Genomic DNA, 26,039 nt, shown 5'->3' with positions numbered 1-26,039 from the left:
GTGTGTAATTTAAGGAGTTTGTTGTCAACTGACAGATGGACTACATACTGCAGTTTATTCTGGCCCAGAACTAGCAACTTAGACAGGAAGAAACCATCTGACCAACATAAAACAATCAACCACAGTTTTTGTTTTAACGCACTGTTTATCATCGGATAAATCAGAAACGGACCATATCACAATAACAGTTGTGTAAAAAAAAATACAGAAAACACAAAATGTGAAAATTGTGCCCATACAAAAGTAGTCTTTTTTTTTTTTTTTTTTTTTTTTTATTCCATGTCACCAATCTTGTAAATAATTTCATCAAAAGAAAACTAAAGCGTTCAACTGTATCAACCCTGTGCCTTGGAAATACAGCTTTGTTTCCAGGCAGAAAGATTAAAGAAAAGATACATGTGCCTTTGAATTGCATAAAGTTTCACATTAACCTCAAAGCCTGCAGGAGGAAGAATCAATTTATTCTCAGACATAAAGATGTGTATATAACAGTGAGTGGACTGTTGTGGTGGAACGGATTCAGTCACAAAGAAGAGTAACGCTCCTGGTGTGCAGTGTTGACACGCTGTTGACTTATCTGCAGGATTGCTACCATAAATAAATATAGCCGTGTTTGACAGCAGATAAGCTTAAAATCACATTCACACTTGTAGGTCAGTGTGTCTATAGTGCCGTCCACACCTATTTACAGCTCGTATCATTCACCTTTCCACACGGGTCAAGCTTTTCTGTAGTCAAGACATCAGTCTGCCACAAATAAGAAGTGACTAAACCAATTGAAGATCACTGACTGCATAGGAAACTAGATCTTGCGACGTAATACTATATTGATCTCTTTTTCTCTCGAACACACGGCAAGCGCCCCGGTAACCAGAGCATAGCGGCTGGCAGAGGCGATGGGGGAAACAGAAAGTAGCCTGTAAATCCTGTTTACTTTGCGGTGAATCTGTAAAGTGGGATAAGAAGCACAAAGAGCAGTCAGTGGTGCATGACACGCAGACATATGGTGGGGAGAGGCGTCCAGCTGTTCCGCTGTCCTGGGGTTACAGTAATGAGCCGGAGGCTTCATTGAGCAGACTGAAGCCTCATCAATCCCTTTTCACCAGTAAGCCTCAACACTTCCAAACGCCATTCCCACTCACCTCATCTCAGACACAAACCAGCCTCAGACAAGCCTCCGGAGCGTCTGCTTTTAGCATCCTTGACATTATATTCTGTGGCTCAACCCTCTGCTCTCCATGTCCTCTCCAGGTGGACCACAGTTCAGCATCAGCTCATGCCAGCTGAATTCCATCAGAAGAAGTCAAGAGTCTCTCAGGTAACCGAACCATTGGATTCCAAGTCTATGGCACTTTTTGTGGATAAAGGATCGAATTAAAGGAATGAGGTGGACTAGACCATTTGGGGGTGGTGTGGTGTACTTAAACATTCAGGAATGGTAACCACAAGGTTGGTGGTTTGATACCTGCAGGAAGCGAGCCATGGGTCAATACCATTTTGGAACCACGTGGCGCCAGTCTAAAACAAATTCTTATGGTTCTGGTGTTACAGAATTAAATGACCTAAAGAATTTAAGATTCCCAGTCTTTGCCGGAATGCATTGAATTGGAATTACATTGGCCGAATGTAAATAAGCTCACAACTTACTTAAAATAAATTATCATCTTCTCTTCTCTGTAATGCTTACAAACCTTCAATCTTTTTTCAAAACTTGCATTACCAGTTTGTTACAAACTAATTAAATTGTACTATTCCCTTACATTCATGTTCAAAATGCGGTTCTAAATCCTGTTTGAGTGGGATACACCATTTAAAATAAAATTTAAATCAGAATCAGAAATAATTCAGGGTGCTTTTCTATGTCTTAAAGACTAGTTCTTAATAAAGGTGATTTTTGAATAAATTAATACTTTTATTCAGCAAGGATTCCAAACTGATTAAAAGTGACAGTAAAAACATTTAGAATGTTACAAAAATATATTTCAAATAAACACTGTTTTGAACCTTCTATTCATCATAGAATCCTGAAAGAGAACATGTATCACAGTTTTATTTCAAAAATATTAAAAAGAAAATTGATAACCATTGATTAGCACATCATAAGTCATAAGTCATAAGACAAGTCATAAGACATGTTTCCAAATGAGCACCAAATCAGCATATTAGAGAGGTTTTTGGAGGCTATGCGACACTAAAGACTGGAGTAATGACTACTGAAAACTCACAGGAATAAATTAAATGTTAAAATATTAAAATAGATTTTTTTTTTTTTTACTGAAATAATATTTCACAATAAGACTGTTTCTGCTACAGTTTTGATCAAATAAATGCAACATTGATGACCCTAAACAACTTTTGAAAGGTAGTGTAATCTAAAAAAAAAATTGAATATTTATAAGTATATTGGTTCATATATACTTATATACCCCCCCCCCCCCAAAACCACAGTCCTGTACGTCATGGACGATAAACTTTAAAAGTGTGGTAATTACTGCAAACCGCATGCTAACCACAGCACAACCAAAACAACAATCCCAGCGTACTTTCCTTGAGGATCCCACAGATAAGCCTCTCCGACATGCACTTCACAGCTGGTGGATACTAAACTCGACTGAGCTCATCCAAAAATCCCATCCACAATCCCACCCAACCCCCCCATTCACAGAGAGAAGCATCACAACATTATCTTATTAACCTCGCAAAACTTCTCTCAAACGTTCTCAACATGGCCAAGTAATTTACATGCTGGACGTGCCGGTGGTAGCATATGCTTAACTCGCTGGGTGCGTTGCCAAAGAAAATGGAGTGGTCATTATCATTCTTAATAGCATTTTGAGTTAAATCGATGTAGTTTTAATTGCAGCTGCACACTACAAGCGTCCCATGACACAATAGGACTGCTTCTGCAGCTAGAGGACAGTGGAGGGGGACTTTCAATGTTAAATCTTTTTTAGTTGGGGGTAGAAGGATGGCATGGTGGGGTTGGGGGTTAAAGGCTTTTCCTAACGCTGCTGATCTCCGGCTCATGATGTGCAGAGATGGAGCTGTTTTCCATTAAGCCTAAAGTGGAATGAAGTCAAATCTGAAACATGCATTAATTTGTTTATTTGGTGTTCCGTGTCAGACTCCCCACAGCGGACACAGGTCAAATAAAAAATATCAGCGGAAGCACAGCTTGTCGAAGAGGTCTAGTAACTGGGAACATCAAGGAACATCACAACAGACTTCTGCAGTCATTCTAGATAACTGCATGCTTGATTTTTAAGATCATGGCAACACTTTTAATAAGATTCTATTTGTTAAAACGAACTAATGAAGAAAAATAAGCTACTAAAGCATCACAGTTAAAGTTACTTTTAACATTTACCAATACTGTAGATTATTTAAATCGCAAGTTGGATCTCTTAATATTATTTAGACCAACAACGTATGGCTTTATTTTGATTAACTAATATTAACAAAGATGAATAAATTCTGTAACAAATGTATTTCTCATTGTTAGTTAATGCTATTAATGAACAGCGGATGGCACCTTATTGAAAAATTTCACCATAATAATTTTAGAGATTTTCTGAAGAATATTTCCTCTGCATAGCAGGTACCAAGTACCAACCCTTCAAATTAAAAGATATACATAATTGCACTTATCAGTGTAAAAATAAAATATTATGAAATATTAAATGAGTCCATATGACTTGACTTCTCCATATATCCCTGACATTAAAAATATATAAAATATAAAAAGTAATATAAAACATTCCTAATATTTCCAATGGGAATATGCATACAAACACAAACATACATACTTATATACCCACACATATATGTATATATAAAACCACTTAAAAAGCTATTATTCATATTCACCAAATATGAATCATAAAGGTCTCCAAGTCTATAAAAATGTAAATGTTGTACAACAAATCTTAAACCGTTATTTCAAAAGAATCAAAAGAAATATGTCATCATTTACTCATGGCAGAATGTCACAATTCACTTTTATTTTGTGGAAGAAAAGAAAAGATGCACTGAATGGTGACAGCTGCCCAAAATTTCTTTTTCAATTCAATAAGGGGGGGAAAAAAGTCAAAAAGGTCTTGATGAATGTGAGGGTCACTAGAAAATAATGACAAAATGTTCAATTTAGAGTAAACAGTTTGCAAACGATTCTCTTGTCCTTTGCACTTGGTGCTAACAGGTACAATTTCTAGTGTCATTTACTTCTAAGGGTTTAAATGCACAGTGTTACAAGTTTTACAAAGCAAATACACGCTACCCATAACTAGGAAATCTTATATTGCATAAGGATGTTATACAAGCACCAACGTTCATTATATTATGTTGATGTCATTCATGCGGTGGTGTCACATTATTAATCAAACGGATCTCTACGCACAAAGCTGCACGTAACTTGTGTTTGTTTGTGTGTGCGTGCGCGCGCTTTCCTGTCCTCAATGTGGCCCGATGATGCTGCAACGTGAAACAGTAGAAAAACGATTCATATGCCGCGTTTCCACCGAAATTACCCGGAACATTTTTACCAGGAACTTTTTTTCCCAGGAACTTTTTTCCCCCCAGACCTGTTGCTTTCTGCGTTTCCACCGCGGTGTAAAGTACCGGGAAGATTAGGCAAATAGACTGGTGACGTAGGTCTGCGCGCGTTTCTCAATACAAAGTACTGCTGATTTGTTTGTTTTTTTAAAGTACGCTGATTTTGGACGTGCATCCTCGGTAGTTAGTTCAGACTTTGTGCATTTGACTCGGGAGTGTGATGTCCGCGACGACGCAAGTCCGGTAAATCTATAAACAGCAGCGTACTTGATAACTTCAGTCAGCTCGTCTTGCTACTGCAATTTTCCCCTCAGTACATTTACAATAAAACGAAATAGGATATAAAATACCACTGCCTCCTTTGGTTTTCATTTAAACATAATAACAGCTGCAGAAATGTACTTAGTTCAGGGATATGTGTAACGTTATATACAGCCATTACAATGAAACGAAATATTATATAGACTTGCCTTTTTTATTTTCATTTTAACATATAGATAAATTGAATACAGACCAAAGAAAACCTGTTAGATTTACCCCGCAGCTGAATTATATGTTATGTTTAACCACTAAAGACACATCAGAGCCAGCGGCACATATCAGAAGGTCTATCCAAGGTGAGGCTGCCTCTGGGCGGATAGATGATCACTGAGCTCTCGCTGATCGTGTGGAGCTCACCGTCTCAGAGATCGGCGAAACACATTTTTAAATAGGCGCTGTCTTTATAAATAAACAACAGATTTGAGTTTTAAACAACTACATTCTCGCCTGAAATACTTTTAAAATTACATTTCATGACACAATAACAGTAATATTTTGAAAATGTTGATCCGAATAAATGGTGGTTGAACTCAACCAATGCTGCGTGAACTCAACCAATCAGGATGTTTAGCGCCAAAGTCCCGCCCCCGAAAGTTCCTGAACTTTAAAAAAGTACCACCTCGCCAGCAGGGACTTTCTGGGGGGCATTTTTTTACCCGGAACTTTTATTTAGTTCCTGGTTCCTGCGGTGGAAACACACCAAGTACCGGACCAAGTCCCTAGTTCCTGGGTAAAGTTCCTGCGGTGGAAACGCGGCTATATAAACACTGATGTGTTTAGTGACACCCGATGTTCCTGTCTTACCCGGAGAGTAAAGCTGGGCGAGCTGTCGGGCCCCGGCGTGCTGCGGGCCCCAGCGAGGCGCGGTGCTGCGCGCAGCCGCCCCATGTTCATTCCCGTTCGGATCCTCCTCTGCCATAGACCGATGCCTGATCTCCGTCTCTGACAGTAGCACCGCAGCCATGCTCCCTTATGATGGCGTTTTCAGAGAAAATGCATTAATAATGACGCTGTATCGTGCATTAAGTAACTAATACACAGGGGTTTGGGTTTAGCACTAAACGACACACCTTTCCTGGTAAACCCACTGAGGTTCCTACTTCAGCGAAACATACCCGGAACTAAAATACGCACGAACTGCCTGTCTGATCCTTCGCTAGAATAAACAGACATATTATAATCATTATTGCTTACCTTGTTTCGCCTCATGAGCTAAATGACTGATAAATTATACTCCACACAAGGCATCCGAAACAGGTCTTTAAACTGTCCGACAGCCTGAAAAAAGTGAATATTTGCAAAACTTTTCTTCTGCTTGCGGTGTGGAGTGTTGTTAGGGACAGACGTAAAATGTATGTTTGCGTTGTGACGCGAAACAATCGTTACAATCACTGGCTGGTACTCTCGGAAGATTTATATAATTAACCAAACTAAATTATAAATTAAATATTTACTAACGATTATTCGGTCTGTGTGTGGTTATACAGGTGTTTCCCATTAAATGTTATAATTGTACAAAACTGCACGGTATTTTATTGATGCTCCCAAACAGCTCATGCGAGAGACGCTGATAAGAGAAACAAGCATCTTGAGGCGAAATTGTTTGAGTATATACGACTATTATACTACCCGTTGATAAGAAACATATAATATAATCATTTCATCTCATGTTTATGTTGACCTGTTTGGTTATGAAGTACTGAAACGCTCACAGTCGCAATATAATACATAATAAAAATAAAATATCACATCACTGTATAGCCTATAATATTTTTCTGTTTGTTTTGTCGGATCTATAATAATAGAATAGAATAGAGCAGAATAGAATAGAGGCTAATCAACAAAACAAAAAGAAAAAGAAAAAAAATATATATAACAGCATGTCAAAAAACTAATTAATTGTATACAGTACACATGCAATTGTAATTGCACGTAAATAATTGAAATTTGAAGATAATTTTTTCAACTTGCTAACTAATGATCTGTTAAGCATTATATAATGTGGTAATGTTGGTGAATTCCCTAATGAAAGTAATTATAAAGTGTTTTAGAGAAAATCTATCTCGTCATATTGAGAGTCCTTGAAATGTTGAGTGTCTGTGTGGGGGTCTGTATAACCCTCTGAGGCTGTGAAGATTGGCAACGCCTAGATAAACAGATCGATTGGTTGACTGATTTGCTAACTTAACCATATCCTCAATTATTTTAAATAACTACCACAAAATACAAATGCACAGTTTCAAACTTGCCTCATTTGGAAATCTCCATTTACCCTTAGAAAGCACATGCTCATAATAAAGCACAGATTTGATAAGCTACGGTGAAATACTTAAACAACTGAAACACCAGTAGCCTATTAAGGGCATCTTTCAGTACTATTGGGTATTTGTGGATGATTCAGAAAATCACATGCTAGTTTTCAAGTATTTAGGAGTTACTCAGATGGTGTGCTGAACCCTGTTTCCCAAGCGGACAGGTTCAGAGGACCCCCGGGGCCCATAGTGTATCAATGCGTTCCGATGACTGATTTCTGGGAACAGCACCGACCTTCTGTCCGGCTCAAGTTATGAGACTCAGCGGCCGAACCAGCTGCTTAAACACATGGATGCAATTAAAGCAGAAACTGCACTGGTAAAAGAAACAGTACTTTAAATAGATGTTTCTGCCCTTCTTCAGTGAGTCACAGGCATTATTAAATCATCTGATGATCAGTGTTGGGTTTTTCCTTCTTTACGGCAATCATAATGCGAAATATTCAGGGAAATTTGCATCATAGGTCTACATTACAATTTTTTTTTTTTTTTTTTTTACATTACACAAGATAAAATCTTTCCCTTTAAAACCCGCTGAATAAATATGATAAAGTATACCAACGACAGTTGCCATTTTCCCACGATTTTCAGATTGTCATATTTTACAGCTGATTTCATGTGACGGCAGGCACTGTTATAATCACCATATAAAATTGGTAAAGACTTAAGTCTTTGATTCGGATCCTCTTGCATTGAATTAAATGCTATGAAAGCAGCATGAACCATGGTTTGTGATGCAACATCGACTCTCCTGCAGATGAATCATAGTACTATAGACTTGAATTTGTATGAAATTCGTTAAATAAGTTGTTACCACGTTAACACATAACAATATCCACTACAAATATTTAGATTATTATTATTTAACAATATCTCTTAATGTAAAAATAAACTAAGCTTCCACGTTCACACCCGTCCAAGTGTCCAAGAGCATTACTGTAGCTCCCAGATATTTATTGTTAAATAGAAAGCATGACAAGAAGAATAGAGCTCACACAGCATCAGGGGAACAGAGCAACTCTAAGGAGTTCAGTCGCTTCAATACGCTTTATCTGAGCTTTGAAAGAACACTCACTTCAGACACACGCATTCCCTTTATTCATGATTTATTTATTTGTTTATTTTCAACTGTACTAGTTTATTGCAATCTGGTTAATTCACATTTAAAAAGCAGACATCATCCAGTTGCACTGAAATCAATGATATTCATTTTTACAACATCCATAAGGCCCATGTACTGGAAAATCCAATCAAAACCATTATGTTTTTTCTTTTTTTTTTCTTTATATGTTTTTTTGTCTTTTTTACTGTAATTAGAAAAAAGAAAATATATAACAATAATAATAGAAAGGAAAAATATTACGACTGGCAAGCAATCACAGCACAGCACAAGTACCTATTTACTGCAAGAAATAAATGGTACAAATCAATCAACAAATAAAAAAGGGCTGAGAATATATGCATTGAAAAGAACAAAATTGGCACGTATGAAGTTTGATACATGAAGCAACCGAGGACAAGATGTGTATTTCTAGAGATTAAAATCAGGCAGAGGGTGTCTTTCCTTCCGTTTTTTTTTTTTTCATCTTTTGTCCCCCAAAAAAATCAAGAAAAGCAAAAAGAAAACGGGGAGAAAATAAGGAACACTCAACGAGGAAGAAGGGACGATAAAAAATACTGCACGTAGAATACCTTTTTCTCTCCATCTCCTTTTTTTCTCTCCTTTTCTTTTTTAATAGCATATCCCATTAATATTCATTCCCCACCGTTCGTAATAGCTGCGCCTGGTGGCGGAATCGTTAGAGTTTTACATGTGAGTAGCAAATGACACTTTGATTGGCTGTGATGTTGAAATGTTCCTCCCCCACCGGGCCTGGGTCGGGGTTCTAGGCTGAACCGGGAGTCCTGCGGGGCCCGGTCTCACTGTGCGTGCTGGCTCAGTGTGTGGTTCTGCAGGGGAACAGAAGAGAACACATGAGGAGAGAAATAATAAGCTACGTGCCCACACCTCCACCCGTCTCCTTCGCTCTCTCCTTCTATCCATCTCGCTTTCCATTTACCCACCAGGCCTGTCCGTCCATCTCAAGGCTAGCAGCCCCACTTTGACAGAGGCGTTCAAGCTCTGCAGCCACGAGTGAACCCCTTTCCTTTCTTCCCATTTTCTTTCTTCTCCACACCCTCCCATTAAATATTGGGCACATGTGCACTTGCGATCCCATTCATCCACCCACGCGCCACACTTCCACACCGGGCAGAGAAACATTCGTCCTCCGTTTGATTTAGAGTTCTCCGTTTCTATTGCAAAAACACTCAATTGTTTATTCCGGAGTGTTGGACACACGTTTATGAATCTTTTAAACCTTCTTTATTATAAAGGTTCCAAAATGGGGTTTTCTCATCAGTGCAATAGAACAACCATTTTGGTTCCCCAAATAACCTTTCAGCCAAGTTCTTAAAATATATATTTTTTCCCGATATAAAGAACTCTTTTGTCCAATTCAAAGGTTCCATTGATGTTAAAGGTTCCTCAAGGAACCATAGCTGCCAATAACACTTTATTTTTAAGAATCTACACTTAAAAACAATTTTCATTTAGAAATTGCTAGTAAAATTCCCAAATAATGCCAAACAAATGCCAAAGTAACACATTGTAATAAACATTAAACATCAAATTCTGATCTAGGAAGCTTGAAATAACATTTTATTGTAAAACATACTCCAAATATGTCTTAATAATAAAGTTTCCAAAGTGGGGTTTTATCAGCAATGCCACAGAAGAACCATTTTTGGTTCCCTTTCAGTGAACTATTCATAAAATAACCATTTCTTAATTTAATATTTTGATGATCTAAAGAACCTTTTGTGCAATTAAAAGGTTCCATAGATGTTTAAGCTTCTTCATGGAACCATCAATGCCAGTAAAAACTTTTATTTTTAAGAGTGAAATCTTTGTTTTATTTACAATTTCAAAAATATCATCATACATTGTACGCACCACTGTGCACAAAGGAAGCCATAATGGCCCTTAAAAAAATTACTTAAAACCAGGATCCCATTCACAGATCAATCAGTCGTTGCATGAGGGGTTAAACCGGAGCAGATATGCACAGGCTAAATGGTTATTGTGTTGCCGCAGTCTCTCGGCAGCCCTGCTTTTCCGCATGCTTTTCCCTGGACCATAAACCCAATTCCCATAGAAGAGCCGGCAATCATCCCACTTCCCCTCTCAAAGCTCCTTTCCCAGATTAATCTCTCTAAAAGAGATAGGCTGTGTTTCTATGCCCGATAAAAAAATAAAAATAAAAAAACGGAAAGGGGAAGACAAATCTGAAGGATTAAACATGGTTATTCGTTGATAAATACTTATTCTTATTCCTCGTCCTCTTATCTTAGTGCACATATTTTGCAAATGATTTCTGGGCAGTTCCATCCGAGGAAGGCCAAACCACTGGGTCTTAAAACCCCAGACCGAATCAATTGCAGCCTGTCAGGGGATGCGCGTCTCGTGTCCTCCTTCTCTTTCCATCCCGGCCTCTCTCTCTCTCTCTTTTCCCGCCCCTCCTGCGTGGAACAGAGAGGAGACGCGCACAAGGAGGGCTCTTGAGCGAGGAGACGCATCTCTCTAGGAGCCACTGACCCCATTATGAGAGCAAAGCACTTCTCCTTTTGCATTCTCTTGCCTGCGCTGCTGCCCCCCTTCCAGCAGAGGCCAGCCTTGTCTATGTCTCGCTCTGAGCGCCGCTGGAGAGGAGACCGAGACGGAGGTGCACATCGGACAAAACCCAAACATATTGTAAATCATTTGTCCTCATCATCAAGCACCTGTTTCACATATCAGAATTACAACAAAACAGAACGGGAAAAAGCAACGACATGGTGAAACGTAACTGGAAATAATCCTGGGACTCACATGACAATGAGCAATGAGTCAATACGGCGTACCTGCCTGCACTGTCACATGTGCACATGTCAAGAGCAACTAACGACCCAATTTACCCAAAACCTGCCTTAGCTGAGTCCCCAAGAATATGCTGCTGCTCAATCAATTATCAGTTATTCCCCACAAAGCCAATCCCCCTCCAAACTCAATCTTCACCTGCTGCAGAGCCAAATGCAACTCAGCCGTTGTCATTATATACCTGATACTACGACTCAATGTGAAACCAAATTAACATCTGGGTCGCCTATCTTTTCATTTATGCTGATGATCATGACAACAAAAACAATAAAAGCACTAATAATAGTAATAATAATCTCTTGTCATTTAATCTCAATTCATTCAGGACTTGCATTGATCAAGCCTTTGTGACTTATTTTTGACGTCTTAAATTAAGAATAAATTACTACGTTACTACATTCTAGTTTCTGATTGGTCAATACTGCATTCCAGTTAAACCCACAATACAGTGTCAGAGCCCAGGTCTGGCTCCTGAAACCATTCTCACTCGCTCACTCATACTCCCTGTCTTATCTACACTTTCCTATAAAAAGTGCAAAAAGCCTGGCATATGTACAAATCATCTATGAAATGAATAAAAAGGAATAAATAAAGTAATAAAATCATAAAAATCTGAAAAAAAAAAAAAAAAAACAGTAAATATATATTTATTCAACAAATTTATTAATGATATGATAATTTTATGATTATTTATTTGTACAATTTATATAGATAATATACATTTATATAAATTTGAACCTCAACATATACTAAAATATAAACATTAAAAAAACATTTTATACATATATATATATATATATATATATATATATATATACACACACACACATACACACACACGATTTTATTTTATTAATTAAAATCTTTTACTTTTGTATCAAAAGTTATATACATTCTTTTTTTTTTTTTTTTTTATAAAATAAGACTATAATTACATATTGAGTAGTACACAACAGTTTATAACCTGCAATATATAGCCTACACTTACTCTGTGTTTGTGTTTGTGTGTGTAGTGTCTCTATATTCGAAATGCTGACCAGAAGTGAATTTGTTTAGAATACTATTGCATCTTACTCTGTGTGTTTGTTTGTGTGTGTGTGTATTGTGTATTTATTTAAAATCTTTATCAGAGCAAATTTGTTGAAAATACTGTTGCATTCTTTAATTTGCATTCAAATAATGAGTAAATAAGAGCAAGTCTGAATTGGAGTGTGTGTGATTGAGTGTGTTTGTGTGTGTATGGTGTCCCCCAGGTTGTCAGGGCTGTGTGGAGCTGTATTGATTTGGAGGTGGAGGGACAGAGGCAGTGTTGTTCCCTGGGGTCTAGGGTTACACCAGCACTGCAGTGGCCTGATGGAAACTGCACAGTAGGACTGGAGGTGTGTGTGGAGCCCGACCTAACATACAGTAGGCTACACAACCTCCTTCATACACACACACAGATCCTTCACTAAAACAAAAGACCTGCACTCAGACTCCCCAGCGCACACATGCCTATGTACATACCTCACACATAAACACACACACACGGCCACTAGCCACAATCAACATCCACCATCGGCTTATTTCATGATCTCTGGCATATACGAGCCACTGTGGTATCATACATCTGCTCGATCTAATCACACACACCCTTATAAACGCAACACACTGTCGCACTTCAGCTGCCCACCGCACACACACATCCCCACAACACATCTATTTCCATCGCTCGGATATCTCTCTTGAAAGATGGCAGCTGATGTGTGGGCGATCAAACCAGCAACACTTGTTTAAATTAGTTAATCAGTGTGTTGGAACAAACACATTTTCAGGCCGGTCGCAGTTTGTTCTCTATAATGGCAGCGCTATTGATTAAGCCGCAGGCGATCGATCGGCAGAATGGTGTGTGTCTCTGAATCTGATAATGACTCGCAATATGACATCAGTGCAATGCAGCTGTAATTGATATATTCTTGAAGGGGGGAAGTTTGAGCGAGAGAGGTGGAGAACACAGAGGATGACGATTTAAACAGTCATGGATGAGCTGCGACTGAACGTGCCACAAGACGTGCATTCGTCGAATAGTTTGCATGAGAACTTGAAGCGCTTGCAAACACGCTCACAGTTCATGAGCCGTTGTTGCAACAGAAATGCGACAACTTCCTCTCGATTTCAAGTGCAGTTTTAGGTGCTCATTGTAGTTTTATTCGTACACCTGATCGCTGCAACGCGAGGAGGGCACGGCGTAATGCGCGGAACAGCCTCCTTACCCTTCCCTCCCTTGGCTTGGCGATGGAGCGGGGGGAGGTGGTGCAGTGGGCAGAACAGCCCCTGCGAGCTCAGTCAATATCTACGCTGTCATTGTTTTCCTAAACTGGTTATAAAAGAGAGGCTAAATCCTGCGGAGCTGTGCACTCCTGGGAAATATGGCCCAGTCACATTACTGATGCAGTGACTGCGAGACTGCTGCACTCACCGAGGGGGAGGAGGAGGAGGGGGGAGAGAGAAGGGGGAAGCGGTGGGGAGATAAAGATAAAGGAAAATCAAATCTACGTTTCCCTACACAGCCTCTTTTCACACACAGAGCATGCACATACAGCCGGACCGAGCGGCTGTCATGTCACTTTCAATCAGGGCTGTTCGTGTTTGCGAGTGTGTGTGTGCCGCAGGGCCCCTGGCTCCCGGCTCCGTGGTGCCCCCTGGGGACGGTGCAGTGTCAGTGAAACTCTAATGTGCTGGCTCGTTCTGCAAGAGCGAACAGAGCGAGAGAGAGAAAACAGTGTTGCTGGAGAGGGTGGCTGTTCTGTCAGTAAACTGTTTTTCGGAACAGGATTCTTTGGAATTACTGACGTCTACGAGTTGACCTCAGAACAGTGCAAAACGGCAGCTCCCCAGTGAAACGCACGCAAAGGCATGTACTGTACATCCACTGATATATGATACGGAACAAAAACTATTTAAAATATTCATATATTATTAATGCAAAACATTTTTACTTTATTTTAAAGTAATATTTTTGTATACTACTTTATATCACTACAAAATATTTGTAAATTAAATAAAAAATACATATAAACTGTATAAAACATTTCCGAACCTATATATATATATATATATTGTATACATATGTACATATACATTTAGAAATTATGTTATTTGAATTTATTTTATTATTACACTGTATTTACATTTTTTTTACTTTATAAATTTTATAAATAATGGTGGCATTTTTTTTTTAATCTTTAAAGTTTAATTTAAATGTGTATTTACATCATTACTATAAAATAAAATATTCGTAAAATATACTATAAAATTAAATAAATATGCAAAAAAAATTAAATAAATATACAAATAAATGTATAATATATATATATATATATATATATATATATATATATATATATATATATATATATAATACTGAGATATTGTCAAAATAAATAAATATTGCAAAGAATACTAATTTAGTCAACATACCTGTTACCACATATTACTTTACATATATATGTATATATCTATTTTTTTCTATCTCTCTAATAAATAATATATCAATATATTATAATAGAGAAACTGAAGAAGAGGAGAAAGAGCCACTCTGCACTACACACTGTATTACTGTATCTAAATGCTCACTCACACACACACAATTGAACAGACAGTGTGTTTCTGTGCGATCGGGTTTATAACGTGCTCTCTTCTGAGTGTGTCTGCTGTCTGTATGGCTAAACACAGACAGGGAGAGGAAATACTGAAGCTGATAGAGACAGAGAAGAGAAGGGTAGTTTAGAAAGAAATAGAGAGGGATCATGAACAAGTACGAGAGAAAGAGAGAGGGGGGGCTTTGCTCTTAGGACGCTAGTCTGTCCCTCTCTGCTCCGTTTTTAACACAAAATGAAAAATCACCTTTGCCGCCCGGTGCACTTTAGAGTAGCTTATTTTTAGATCCGCTTGACAGTCTTCCAATGGCCGGAGACTAGCAGATGGGCTGTCTTAAAGCTTCATATGCTCCCAGCTCTCACCTCCCAGAGACAGGAAACTCACTTGGGAGTGTGCTACAAATAAATGCCCCCTTGCCCTGCCCCTGGATTCCCTCATCCCTCCCCTCTTCCCACCTACTCACACCATTCTCCACCCAGATAGTGCATGTCCCTGAATTTAGCACCTTCCGTGCAACTACGTCCTGCTGTACTGAAGTGAACTACACCCAAACCCACGTCACTGTCCAAATGCTCTCCACTTTCTGGCCTGACCAGGACTGGAGGTGTATGTGTGAGTCTGGAGGAAATGTAAACATAAATATGCTTATGATAGATGACCTAGAAATTAGCTCCCACTAAGCCAGGGTGTACTATTACAAATAAATACTTAATAAAAAAAAAAAATACTAAAAATAATACATTTTATTATTCTTTTATTTTCTTTACTTGATGAAGATAAATAAAGATGTATTTACAATATGTAAAAGTATTTACAATATGTATGTTTAAAAAAACACACGATTCATTTTATTATACAAAATAAGTTTGTATTATATGCCACCATACGCAAATAACCGATACAAGATATATATGCACACAATAATACTGGCATAAACACACCTGTTCACACTTTAGATTCATAAACTTTCTATATGCCTCTAGCAACTTGGAGAGAAAAATCCAGGTGATATCGGTCAAAATCAGTATGGTTGGTTTGCTCTCTCTGAAAAGAGCAGAGGGAGTGATTCCACTATGACTGACCTCCTCTGACCTATGTGCTCCAGGGCGGCCTCCTCACATTCATCATCACACACACACACACACGGTCATATTCTCCACCATCACACATGCTCTGTTTACACTCATACATACTGTATATCCGACATCGGTACATCTCTTTCAAGCACCAGGTTGCCAAATAAATACTAAATGTACAGGGCATTAATTATACAGCGATGATGTACATAAGCAACTCGATGATGTAATCTTCAGCAACAGAGTAGAGCTGGCTCTAAAAGTCAACATACGCTGTCGGCTGTCTTTAATATAACATTCGACACATTCTGCAAGCATCAAATATCGGCTCATGACTGGCATACAGACTGACCCTTATACCAGTAAAAAAAAAATACAAAATCATTACAACCATAATTTATAGTAATATATTTACAAATTTATGATCAGTACGTTTACTTTTCCATTGCTGAAGAAATTAATATTTTAATTCAGCAATGATGCACTAAACTGATTAAAAAAATACAGTAATCTTTAAAACAATTTGCAGCACTGATAATAATAACAGAGCACCAAATTAGCAGCATATTAAAATGATTTCTGAAGGATCATGTGACACTAAAGACTGGATTAAAGACTGCTGAAAATTCAGCTGTGTCATCAAAATAACCAATTACATTTCAAAGTATATTCGAATAGAAAACAGTTATTTTAAATTGTAATGTTTCACAATATTACTGTTTCTACAGTTTTTTTAATTAATTTAATGCAGCATAAGAGACAAAAATTTTTTTACGATTTCAACCATGATGGATAAACTGTTGTAAGTAAAATTAGTTGAAAATTCCTCAGTTTAATTACGTCTACTATGGTATTTTGATCCATAGTAAATGCTGCCCCTTTGTTGTAAGCAGTCTCTAATATAAAATTTCACACATTCTGCAGGCATCACATAGCAATACGCAGACATAAAGACAGACTACACACAAAAACAACACACGCATGCATGCACAAGCCCTTATGGACATGCACACACAGTTGTGCGTTCGTGAGATCTGTGGAGTGTGGAGGTTCGAATGTTAGATGAGCTCGGTGGCCTCAGTAGAGCCGTGTCATGGGCGATAGCACTGCGCTAGGCTAACACAAGGCTACACTACGCTAGCTGTGTTCTGCCACTCAGAGATGCTCTCAAAGTGCACACAGTCTCTTTCCATGTCATAGCCTTACTAAAACCCTGCCTGCTTCCCCTCAGGGAGAAGGTTTTGACTCCAAAGCAGCCCTAAACTAAGACAGAGAGAGAAAACGTATTACGTGGTGAACGATGCGGCGTGCAGAGACAGCGAGAAACGGCTAGTGTGTGTTATCTACAGCCAGTCAACGTCAACACTTTGTTTTCACAACGATATGTGAGCCTAGCAGGCAGAGTGCGAGTGAGAGTGCGGAGGAAAAGAGAATAGGAGAGTGTGTGAGGTGTGCTGTCAGAGCTGTGTGATTTATAGAGTGTGCTGTCAGACTCCAGCTGCTGAACCAAAGTGTCAGGTTGAGAGAGACCCCTACCAGTGTCTGTGTGTTGAGAGAGACGAAACAAGACCGAGAGAATGAGAGAGGAGACAACTTTTTAAAGGCCATATTCTGAATTTTTTTTTTGGTCCACTTGTAATGTTAGTGAAGCTTCCTTGAAATTAACATTAGCAATTTTGTTGTATAGGACACAAACTGTCCAACTCAGGTGTGACATAAAAAAAAATTGTATGTTGACATCAAACATAAAATTAGGGTCTGATGTGAGACACAAAACAGCCAATCAGAACAGTTCTCTGTTTTTCCTTTGCTACTATACCTTTAAGATTTTTGACAATACCACGTTGAAAATCTGGGATTGGATTAATCTTAAAATTCTAACTAATTTAAATCTAATATAAACCATTACAGAACTTTGAAAATGTAAATAAATGAATTTAAATAAAGGAATAAATTTGGTCTTTAAGACATAGTTGAAATTTTTTTCTCATTATTTATTCACCCACCTTGTTCCAAACACAAAGACAAAAGACTAAACATTTAAATTAATTAATTTACATATGGATAAAGAAAAAACAAAAACAAATGATGTAATTATTTAACCTCATTTCATTCTAAACCTGAATGACTTTCTTCTGAAGAACACTAAATAAGATACTTAAAGAATGTTTTAACTAATTTTTATCCATACAATGAAAGTCAACACAACACTAATTGACTTTCATCGAGACATTTTCAAAATCTTCTTCAGTGTTCCACAAAAAAATAAAGCCATGGAGGTTTGGAACGGCACGAGGGAGTAAATAATGACAGAATCTTCCTTTCTGGGTGAACTATTCCTTTAAGATAAAGTCTTCTCATCTGTTATGCTATGTTAATGAGCGAGGCAAACAGAGTGAAGTATCCACAGTTCCCAAACCCTCCAGATCACAGCTGCGCTCAGTGTGCATGCGCGCGCGTGTGCGTCGAGTGTTGAGAGTGTCGAGCAGCGAGAGTCATCTCACCGACAGCGCTTAGACTCATACGTCACTGTCACAGCCACGACAGTTCCAGTCCCGAGCTGGCAACCCGCACGCGAGACAACAACACACACCACGCAGCGCGGAGCTGTAGCGCCACAGCACAACCCTGCTCAACTGTCATATCTGACTGGGGCATGTGCCGTACACACCCCCTCCTTCTTCTGTTGTCTTCACATTTTCATTTCAGCTCGCTTTCTCTCATGTTGCGTCTCAACATATCCTTCGCTCTGTCTGTGCGTTAAAGGAACAGGCTACCATGAGAGACGAATATGAGAAAACGCTTTAAAGTGATCCCAGTGGACACATCTCTCTTTTTTTTCCCCTCTCACTTTTCCTTACCCCCCTCCCTCTCTCCCTCTCATGCCAGTCCCCAAATTATTTAATTTAGCGCAGACACCATATCTCCCTATGTGCCATCCCGCTGAAGTTCTCTCTCCCTCCACGTCCTCCTCCCTTCTTTCCTCCACTTTATAGATTGTTCCAAGCAGGGGTATTTCGTGACAGAATCAGGAGTGTGGGTGGGTTCGCTGGAACATTTGCAAAAAGGCATTTACTTCATTTTTATCTCAACATAAACACGCATGTGCACGCTTGCGGCCCAAAACCGGTGTCCCACGTTGTAATAAATGAATGCGAATGTGTTGATTTACTCTGAAGATTAGTGCCGTCCCATGGTGAGTGTTTTTGATTTGAATTCGCCAGGCCAGAGCTTTGTTTGAATCTCCATCTCAGCAAGGGCAGAGCAACAAAACAAATGCAAACAGGTAAACAACTTAAACATGTCCCCTCCGATTCTAGTTTGCTCCAATGCCTACAGCCTGGAGAATTTCCATCGAAAACAGTGTGGCAATGTAAATCCGTAACACCACGAACACACTTCTCACCTGCTCCCCGTTTGGTACGCCAGCATATTTAGATAACCGAATACATTAGTGAACGGTTTCATTAGTTCATTATCAACTCTTGGCTAAGTTCCCGCTATTCGCCGTATTCTCATATCATGGCTCTAAAGCCATCGGAGACATCCGAGGCCTAGCATGTCAGAAGGCTCAGCGCATGGCTGCAGACTCAGGGATGTCATGGTCTTTGAGAGGGAGCCGTTCTAAACACAGGGCTCATAGCTTTAGCTGGAGACACTATACTGCAGTCCCCTGACAGCCCCTCCACCAGTCAGCCAATCAGCAGCAGGTAAGGTGGATTTGAGGAGCTGTAGGCATGTGTGTGTGTGTTGGGGTTACGGCTCTGAAGAGAGCCCCCCAGATCCCCATTCTAATAACGTACACTGCCACTCTAGACGCAAGGGCAGCTGGGACATGCACACACACACACACACACACACACACACACACACACTGGCACTAATAAAATTGAGCATCACAATAGAAACCTATATCAATATCTACAGCACACAAAAGCAGATTCAGAGCACACCAGACAAACTCTCCATGTACATTATAAATCTAATATGACCCATAATGGAACAGATTCTATATATGTTTTTAGAGCTTCTACACTTGTTAACGCCTTGATTTCCTTAATGTGGGTTACATGAGTAAAAATGTGCCTGTATGTTCATATGCTGATATTAAATTTAGTTTAAGGCAGATTTTATGTTTTCTGAAGAAAATGTCTGTGGTGATTTGAAGCTCACACAAGTGTTTTGAGTGCACTGCTGTGTTGTTGCTAAGGTATTCTTAGTGGCTTTTTAATGTACTGCTGTGTGGTTCTGTGGAAGTGATAACTGCCGCAAACCAAAAATGATATTTTATGATATTCTGGGTCTCTGCTTTCTTATTAAGTCTATGTTTTTTGTTTTTGTCTACTATGCAAAAAATTCCCCAATCCATTTACAGATATAATTGCATTTTTATTTTTAAATATAATAATTGCATTTTTATTTTTGCCTACATTTGGTATCTGTAAGATTTCTTGTATATGAGTCTCTTATGCTCAACAAGGTTGCATTTATTTGAGCAAAATACAGCATTAAAGTAATATTATGAAATACTATTACTATACAAAATAATTGTTTTTTTATTTAAATATATTTTGTAATTTATAATTGTTATGGCAAAGCTGAATTTTTAGCAGGCATTATATATATATATATATATATATATACAGCCTTCAGTGTCACATGAGCCTTCATAAATCATTCTAATATGCTGATTTGGTGCTCAAGAAACATTTCTTATTATCACTGTTGAAAACAGTAGTTTATTTTTTTGTGGTAATTGTGAAACATTATTTTCAGGATTCTTTGATAAATATAAAGTTCAATAGGACAGCATTTATTTCAAGAATACATTTTTGGTAACAAAGTAAAAATTTCTACTTCTGGTTAATTTAAAATGCATCCTTGTCGAATAAAAGTATTTTTTCCCCAACAAACAAACAAACAAATAAATAAAATTCCCAAATGTTTTAATGGTGGTATATACACAACCTTAAAGGGATACTCCACCCCAAAATGAACATTTTTTCATTGATCACTTACCCCCATGTCGTTCCAAACCCGTAAAAGCTTAGTTTGTCCTTGGAACACAATTTAAGATATTCTGGATGAAAAGAGAGAGGCCTGTGACAGAATAGTCCATCTGCCATCAGTGGTTCAACAGTAACGTTATGGAGCGACGAGAATACTTTTTGAAAGCGAAAAAAACAAAAATAACAACTTTAGAGAATAGAGACTGTTGACAAAGGAATTGTTGAATAAAAACAAACAAAGCTTTTACGGGTTTATAACAACATGGTTAATGGTGGTTAATGAAAAAAAATTCTTTTTGGGGTGGAGTATCCCTTAAAAGGCACAATATCTAAATATCCAGAAACCACTAGAACAGTGTTATATATTTAGCTGACTTGTGTACTTACATTATCCCAAATGTTTCTAAGAATGTTTAAATCCAGAGAAACAAGATATTTTAACTAGTGACACGGACTGTGTCCATAGTGTCATTGTGTTGCCGGCCAAATAACGTCATAACCCCTCGATTTCCGGTCTTGTTTTGTTGAAAACATGGAAACACCAAAGACGCTTTAATATGCTATGCACTTTATTCAAAGGTGACGACCGCACAGAGTAGCATTATAACAGAATTTTCAAATGTATCTAGTATGATAAAACACAGCTGCTTCCCCCACCCCACACGTTCGACCAAAAGGAGCAGAAGCGGTCGACTGTGGCATTAAAAAAGCTCTGCTGCCATCGAGCAAGGTGTTACGCTCGTTCCACTTCCACGGCTTTCAGTCTCACCCTGCTTCATTCTACTACTTTAATCAATCATTAGCTCATACATGAACAGGATTTCTGCCGGAGTCCCATCGGATTGCGTCGGCTGTGGGAATGAAGACAACAACTCCCATGATTCCACACTTAGTCACGGCATCATCAAACTACGCCTTTGTTTTGAATACGCGCCCTTTAGAGGCAAAAACTTACATATTGTGCCATTAAATACTTCAAATTAAGGATTTAAATGATCTCATAACCCTACAAATAACCAATAATTGTAAAGGTTTCTTGCTTTCAAGGTTTGGAAAATCTAACAAAAAATCTAATCTACCTCATTTTAAAATAACATAACATATACAAATTGTAGTCATACAAGTTCTTCCTCCACCTCTGTGAAAAATGGAAAGTGTGAGAGAAAGTAAATGCGTGTGTACGCCCTGATGAACGCCGCCCCCTTACATCACTCAACGCTGTATGAGAACTCACAGCCCTCAAATATTCAACACTTTCGCAATGTCGGGGAGAGAGAGGGGTGGGGGTTGGGGGGGCATCAACAAACAAACAAGTGCAAAGACCCCCCTCCTTCTCTCATTCACACACACACACACACACACTCAATCCCCATCCATCCAAACTGCTGAGTACGGTTAAATATTAACCAGTGCTAAAGGAAACACCGTGCACCCACGTGCGCGCACACATGCCAGCGGGGAAGGGATACAGGGCGTGGGGGGAATGCGGTGCCCCCTGGAGGGCTCAATCAGAACCGGCAGTGTGTAAAAATGAGGCGCGCTGTCAGAGAGTGACAGCAGTGCCTATGGAAGGGCCGAAGGGTGGGCGGTTGGGAGTTCACCTGGGGAAACAAAATAACAACTGAAAGAAAATCTACACACACACACTCACTCACACAAAAAGTCTCTGAAGTTTCTAACAAAGGAGTGGAGGATCCAGCAGAGTAGGTCTAGCTGCGCTGATCGGGGCGAAGCATCACTTATTTACCAGCTTACATCTGCACTATTTATGGGGCACCAGGGAGAGGCAGAAAGGAAAGAGGGAGACAGAGAGAGAGGGGTGGGTGGGGGCAACACAGAGGGGCTAAAATATGCATGGGGGCTGGCTCTTTTGGGAGCCAGAAAAAAGAAAATGGGAAAAGGAGAAAGAATGAGAGACATAAAAAGGCGAATGAGAGAGAGAGAGAGAGAGAGAGAGAAAGAGATGGAAACAGTTTGAGGAAGGGAGGGAGGGAGTTGGTGGGAGTGTGAACGAAAGAAAGAATTAGAGACAAGATAAAGGATGTAAGCAAAGTTTGCCATAAGGGAGAGGGGGATGATACAGTAACGTGTCTTGTGAAGACTCATGGGAAGACGAGGATTAGCACAGAGTGGGGCCGCACTGGGAGGGCATGCTGGGTAGGGCACGTAGGCCATGCCAGTCCATCCATTCAGTCTTGTTAACAGTATACACACTCGTTCAAGTCTCATTTCACCTAGGCAGGAGTGAGGTAAAACCTGGCACGGAGCTATCTATGCAGCTGACTGCTCTATTCCTCACCTCCGTCACAGCTCAGGTGGGCCCGGAGTGGATGCGGGGGATGGAGCGGATGGGAGTGATGCGGTTGGCCCGCTGAGCCATGGGCTGGTGCGAGTATCTCAGTTGGCCGGCCTCAGGGTGAGGCAGACAGTGACCGACAGGGTCCAGCGCTTCCCCTGCTGCTAAATGGACTGACCGGCCATATGCCCAGCGCCGCCGGCCTTATATCACTGTCATGCCACGGCCCGGGGGCTCACGTGGAGGGGTGGGGAGTTTGAACCATGCAGGAGATTTAGGTCACACCGCCCAAGCCCCTAAAATATTAAGTCATGGACCTGAGTAAGCCATTAACCTCACACCCTGCTACTTATAAAGACCCACCCACCAACACACACAGGCGGGCACTGGAGGGGGCTGCAGGTATGGTGGCCCATAGCTCACAAAGATGAATGTAACTTGGGCTAGGGCAGGATGCAGCTGACCCCAGCGGCCCGTGGCAGCCACTGTGGGCTGAGTTATTCACAGTCCTACCCCTACTCAATCTGTCTGCCCCATAATCAGCACAGAGAGAGAGAGAGAAGGAGAAACCGAGAGAGAAACAATCGACTTCATATACTGGCACTGACCTAGCAACAGTACATTAAGATAATTGTTAAGACACATTTTGCATTTCATATCTGGCCATTTGTCACTTAAGAGGAGGAATGGGATTAGGACATGTTGAATGCGAGTCAGATTCAAACACACATCTAGGAGGTCTGCTACTCTGACAGCACATGGAAAACTGTCAAGCTTTGGGTTAGGTTTGGGTCAGATTTCATGAAACATGCACAAACTGCTAAACTCCTACAACAATCTCTGTTCCAACAGAAGTGACAGGATTTTGGCCAAGAAATATCTCACAGCAACTGTAAATATGACTTCACCTTATTGCAAACTAAAGAGAATGCTCATAAGGGTCACAATTTTGTTGATTGAGCATATCAAAATTAAGATTCTTAAACCATTATATTTTGTCCACTCCAATACTCAATACTCCAATCCAAGAACAATCAAGAAAAACTCCAAAAATGGCCATAAAATCCTTTGAAAATCCTGAATCCAGTGCTGATACTATCGGAGTGTAGGGTTGCACCACTACAGACAAGTCCCTAAAGGAGAATCATCCAGTTAGCAGTAACTTTTTAACCAGTACATTTAGTTCTAGTCCTTTAGAAGGAATTGCGTGGGAAGAATGTGTGTGTGTGTGTGTGTGTGTGTGAGTGTGTGTGAGAGAGAGAGAGAGAGAGAGAGAGAGAGAGAGAGAGAGAGAGATTTAAATTCAGCCTGGCCCTTAGGCTTGGCTGAGATGTCTGCATTTGAGTTGGTGCTTAAATTGATACTATTTTTCACCTCACAGCTCTGTGATATCTCCAGCTAAACTTGAGTCAGCAGATGTGTCTCACTGCTCTGCCATGTCTGCATCCGCTGGGAATCATTACCACGGGTCAGGAACATCCAGAGGTGCTTAAAACCAAACCACAGCCACTAGAATGTCTGTATTTCTATACAAAAACATCTTTTGGTTGGGCAATGAAGACACAAAACTCCTGCCCAACAAAGAACAAAACTACACTGCGGTTCAAAAGAATGTCAATAAGGAGTATTTAATGACAGATTTCTTAAAGTGTGTTTACACTGACAGTGATTAGCATTGAAAACTGACCAGAAGTAAATTCTATTTTAAAAAGAGGCTACGTAATAGCCATAGCTAACACTGCTAGTGTGACAAAGTTGAACAGGAATACATCGTTGTCAGTGAAAACACATCAAGGTATACAGTCATGTCAAAAGAAAGGGACTCTAGGTGCCACATTGTCATAAAGGAAAGTAATAGCAAAAAGAGCACAGAGTGTGGCAGCACTTTGTAAACGTGTGTGGCAGCACTTACTCGCTAAAGTCTATATGTGTGTGAGTGTGTCAGTCTCTGAGTGGAGGGGTTCAGGGCCTCCCTCAGGGAACTCAGATAAAGGCTTCGGTAAAAGAGAGAGAGACTATATCTATCACAGCAGAACAGACAGAAAGAAAAACAGATACAAAGACAAAAAGAAAGAGAATGGAAAAGGGAAAGAGAGAAAGAAAGAAACAGAGACTCATCCGGAAAGAAATAATGTCAAGTGGACAAAGTGTGTTATTGCTACAGTAGGCAAACGGCTTTTGATGAGCTGTCAGACATCAGATTGTGCTGTGAACTTGAGCGTGAACCTGTAGGGCATACAGTTGTCTGTACAGTATCTCTAACTGCTCAAGGCCATCTGAACTGTGATTAGTGTACATTCCTTCATATAGTATATATACAGTATATATAATGTTTAGCGGTGCAGTTGTTCTCAACTGGTTTTGTTTGATTTTACACTGGATGTGACCCAACACAGTCCCAAAATATTTCATTTAAATGAAGAAAATGTACTTAAAGTAAACAAAATGCCTTTAAAATAAAAATAATAAATATGTTAATATTTCATATTATGAAGGGTATTAGCCTCAAAATATGCAAAATTATATAATATTAATAACTATGAATTATTCATAATTAAACTTATACAGGATAGGAAATACTATTAAAAAGGTTTAAATTAATTATTTTTCTCCCCAAACCCAATGTTTCAAGCTGAGAAGTGTGTGTGTGAGTGTGTGTGTGTGTGTGTGTGTAAGTACACAATGTCTATGAATGGCAATCTGCTTTTGTATATGGATTACAAATGTGAGTGAGAGTGGGCCCGGGACAGCATTCCCAGTTGTCTGCCCTGACGATGCATGCACGCGTGTGTGTGTGTGTGTGTGTGTGTGTGTGTGTGAATGTGAGTTCCAGCAGTCACAGCAGGTGGTGTGATTGATTTGCAGAGTAATGGGTCT

The 26,039-nt window shown here is 39.4% G+C and overlaps 2 protein-coding genes across 6 annotated transcripts in view; both read right to left on the bottom strand.

Annotated features, from left to right (window-relative positions):
* The window catches only part of LOC113118339 (transmembrane protein 189), a 30,967-nt gene extending 24,745 nt beyond the window's left edge, over positions 1-6,222 (bottom strand). Inside the window, exons 1-2 of one of the 3 annotated variants that reach the window (XM_026287424.1) lie at positions 6,067-6,222; positions 5,677-5,841 (exon numbers count right to left, since the gene is read on the bottom strand). In XM_026287424.1, the coding sequence (XP_026143209.1) occupies positions 5,677-5,836 (160 nt within the window). In that variant the 5' untranslated portion in view covers positions 5,837-5,841; positions 6,067-6,222. Of the gene's footprint in view, positions 1-5,676; positions 6,028-6,066 lie in introns of those variants that run through there. The other 2 variants (XM_026287425.1, XM_026287423.1) reach the window with 2 other exon arrangements.
* A 2,051-nt stretch (positions 6,223-8,273) lies between these two features.
* znf423 (zinc finger protein 423) overlaps positions 8,274-26,039 on the bottom strand; it is a 149,045-nt gene continuing 131,279 nt past the window's right edge. For all 3 annotated transcript variants that reach the window (XM_026287422.1, XM_026287419.1, XM_026287420.1), the window contains one exon: positions 8,274-9,134. In XM_026287422.1, coding sequence (XP_026143207.1) covers positions 9,105-9,134 — 30 coding nt within the window. In that variant the 3' untranslated portion in view covers positions 8,274-9,104. The remainder of the gene's footprint in view (positions 9,135-26,039) is intronic.

The sequence above is a fragment of the Carassius auratus genome, chromosome 18 (genome assembly GCF_003368295.1).
Source record: "Carassius auratus strain Wakin chromosome 18, ASM336829v1, whole genome shotgun sequence".
Taxonomy (NCBI): domain Eukaryota; kingdom Metazoa; phylum Chordata; class Actinopteri; order Cypriniformes; family Cyprinidae; genus Carassius; species Carassius auratus.
This window is presented reverse-complemented; position numbering and strand designations above follow the sequence as displayed.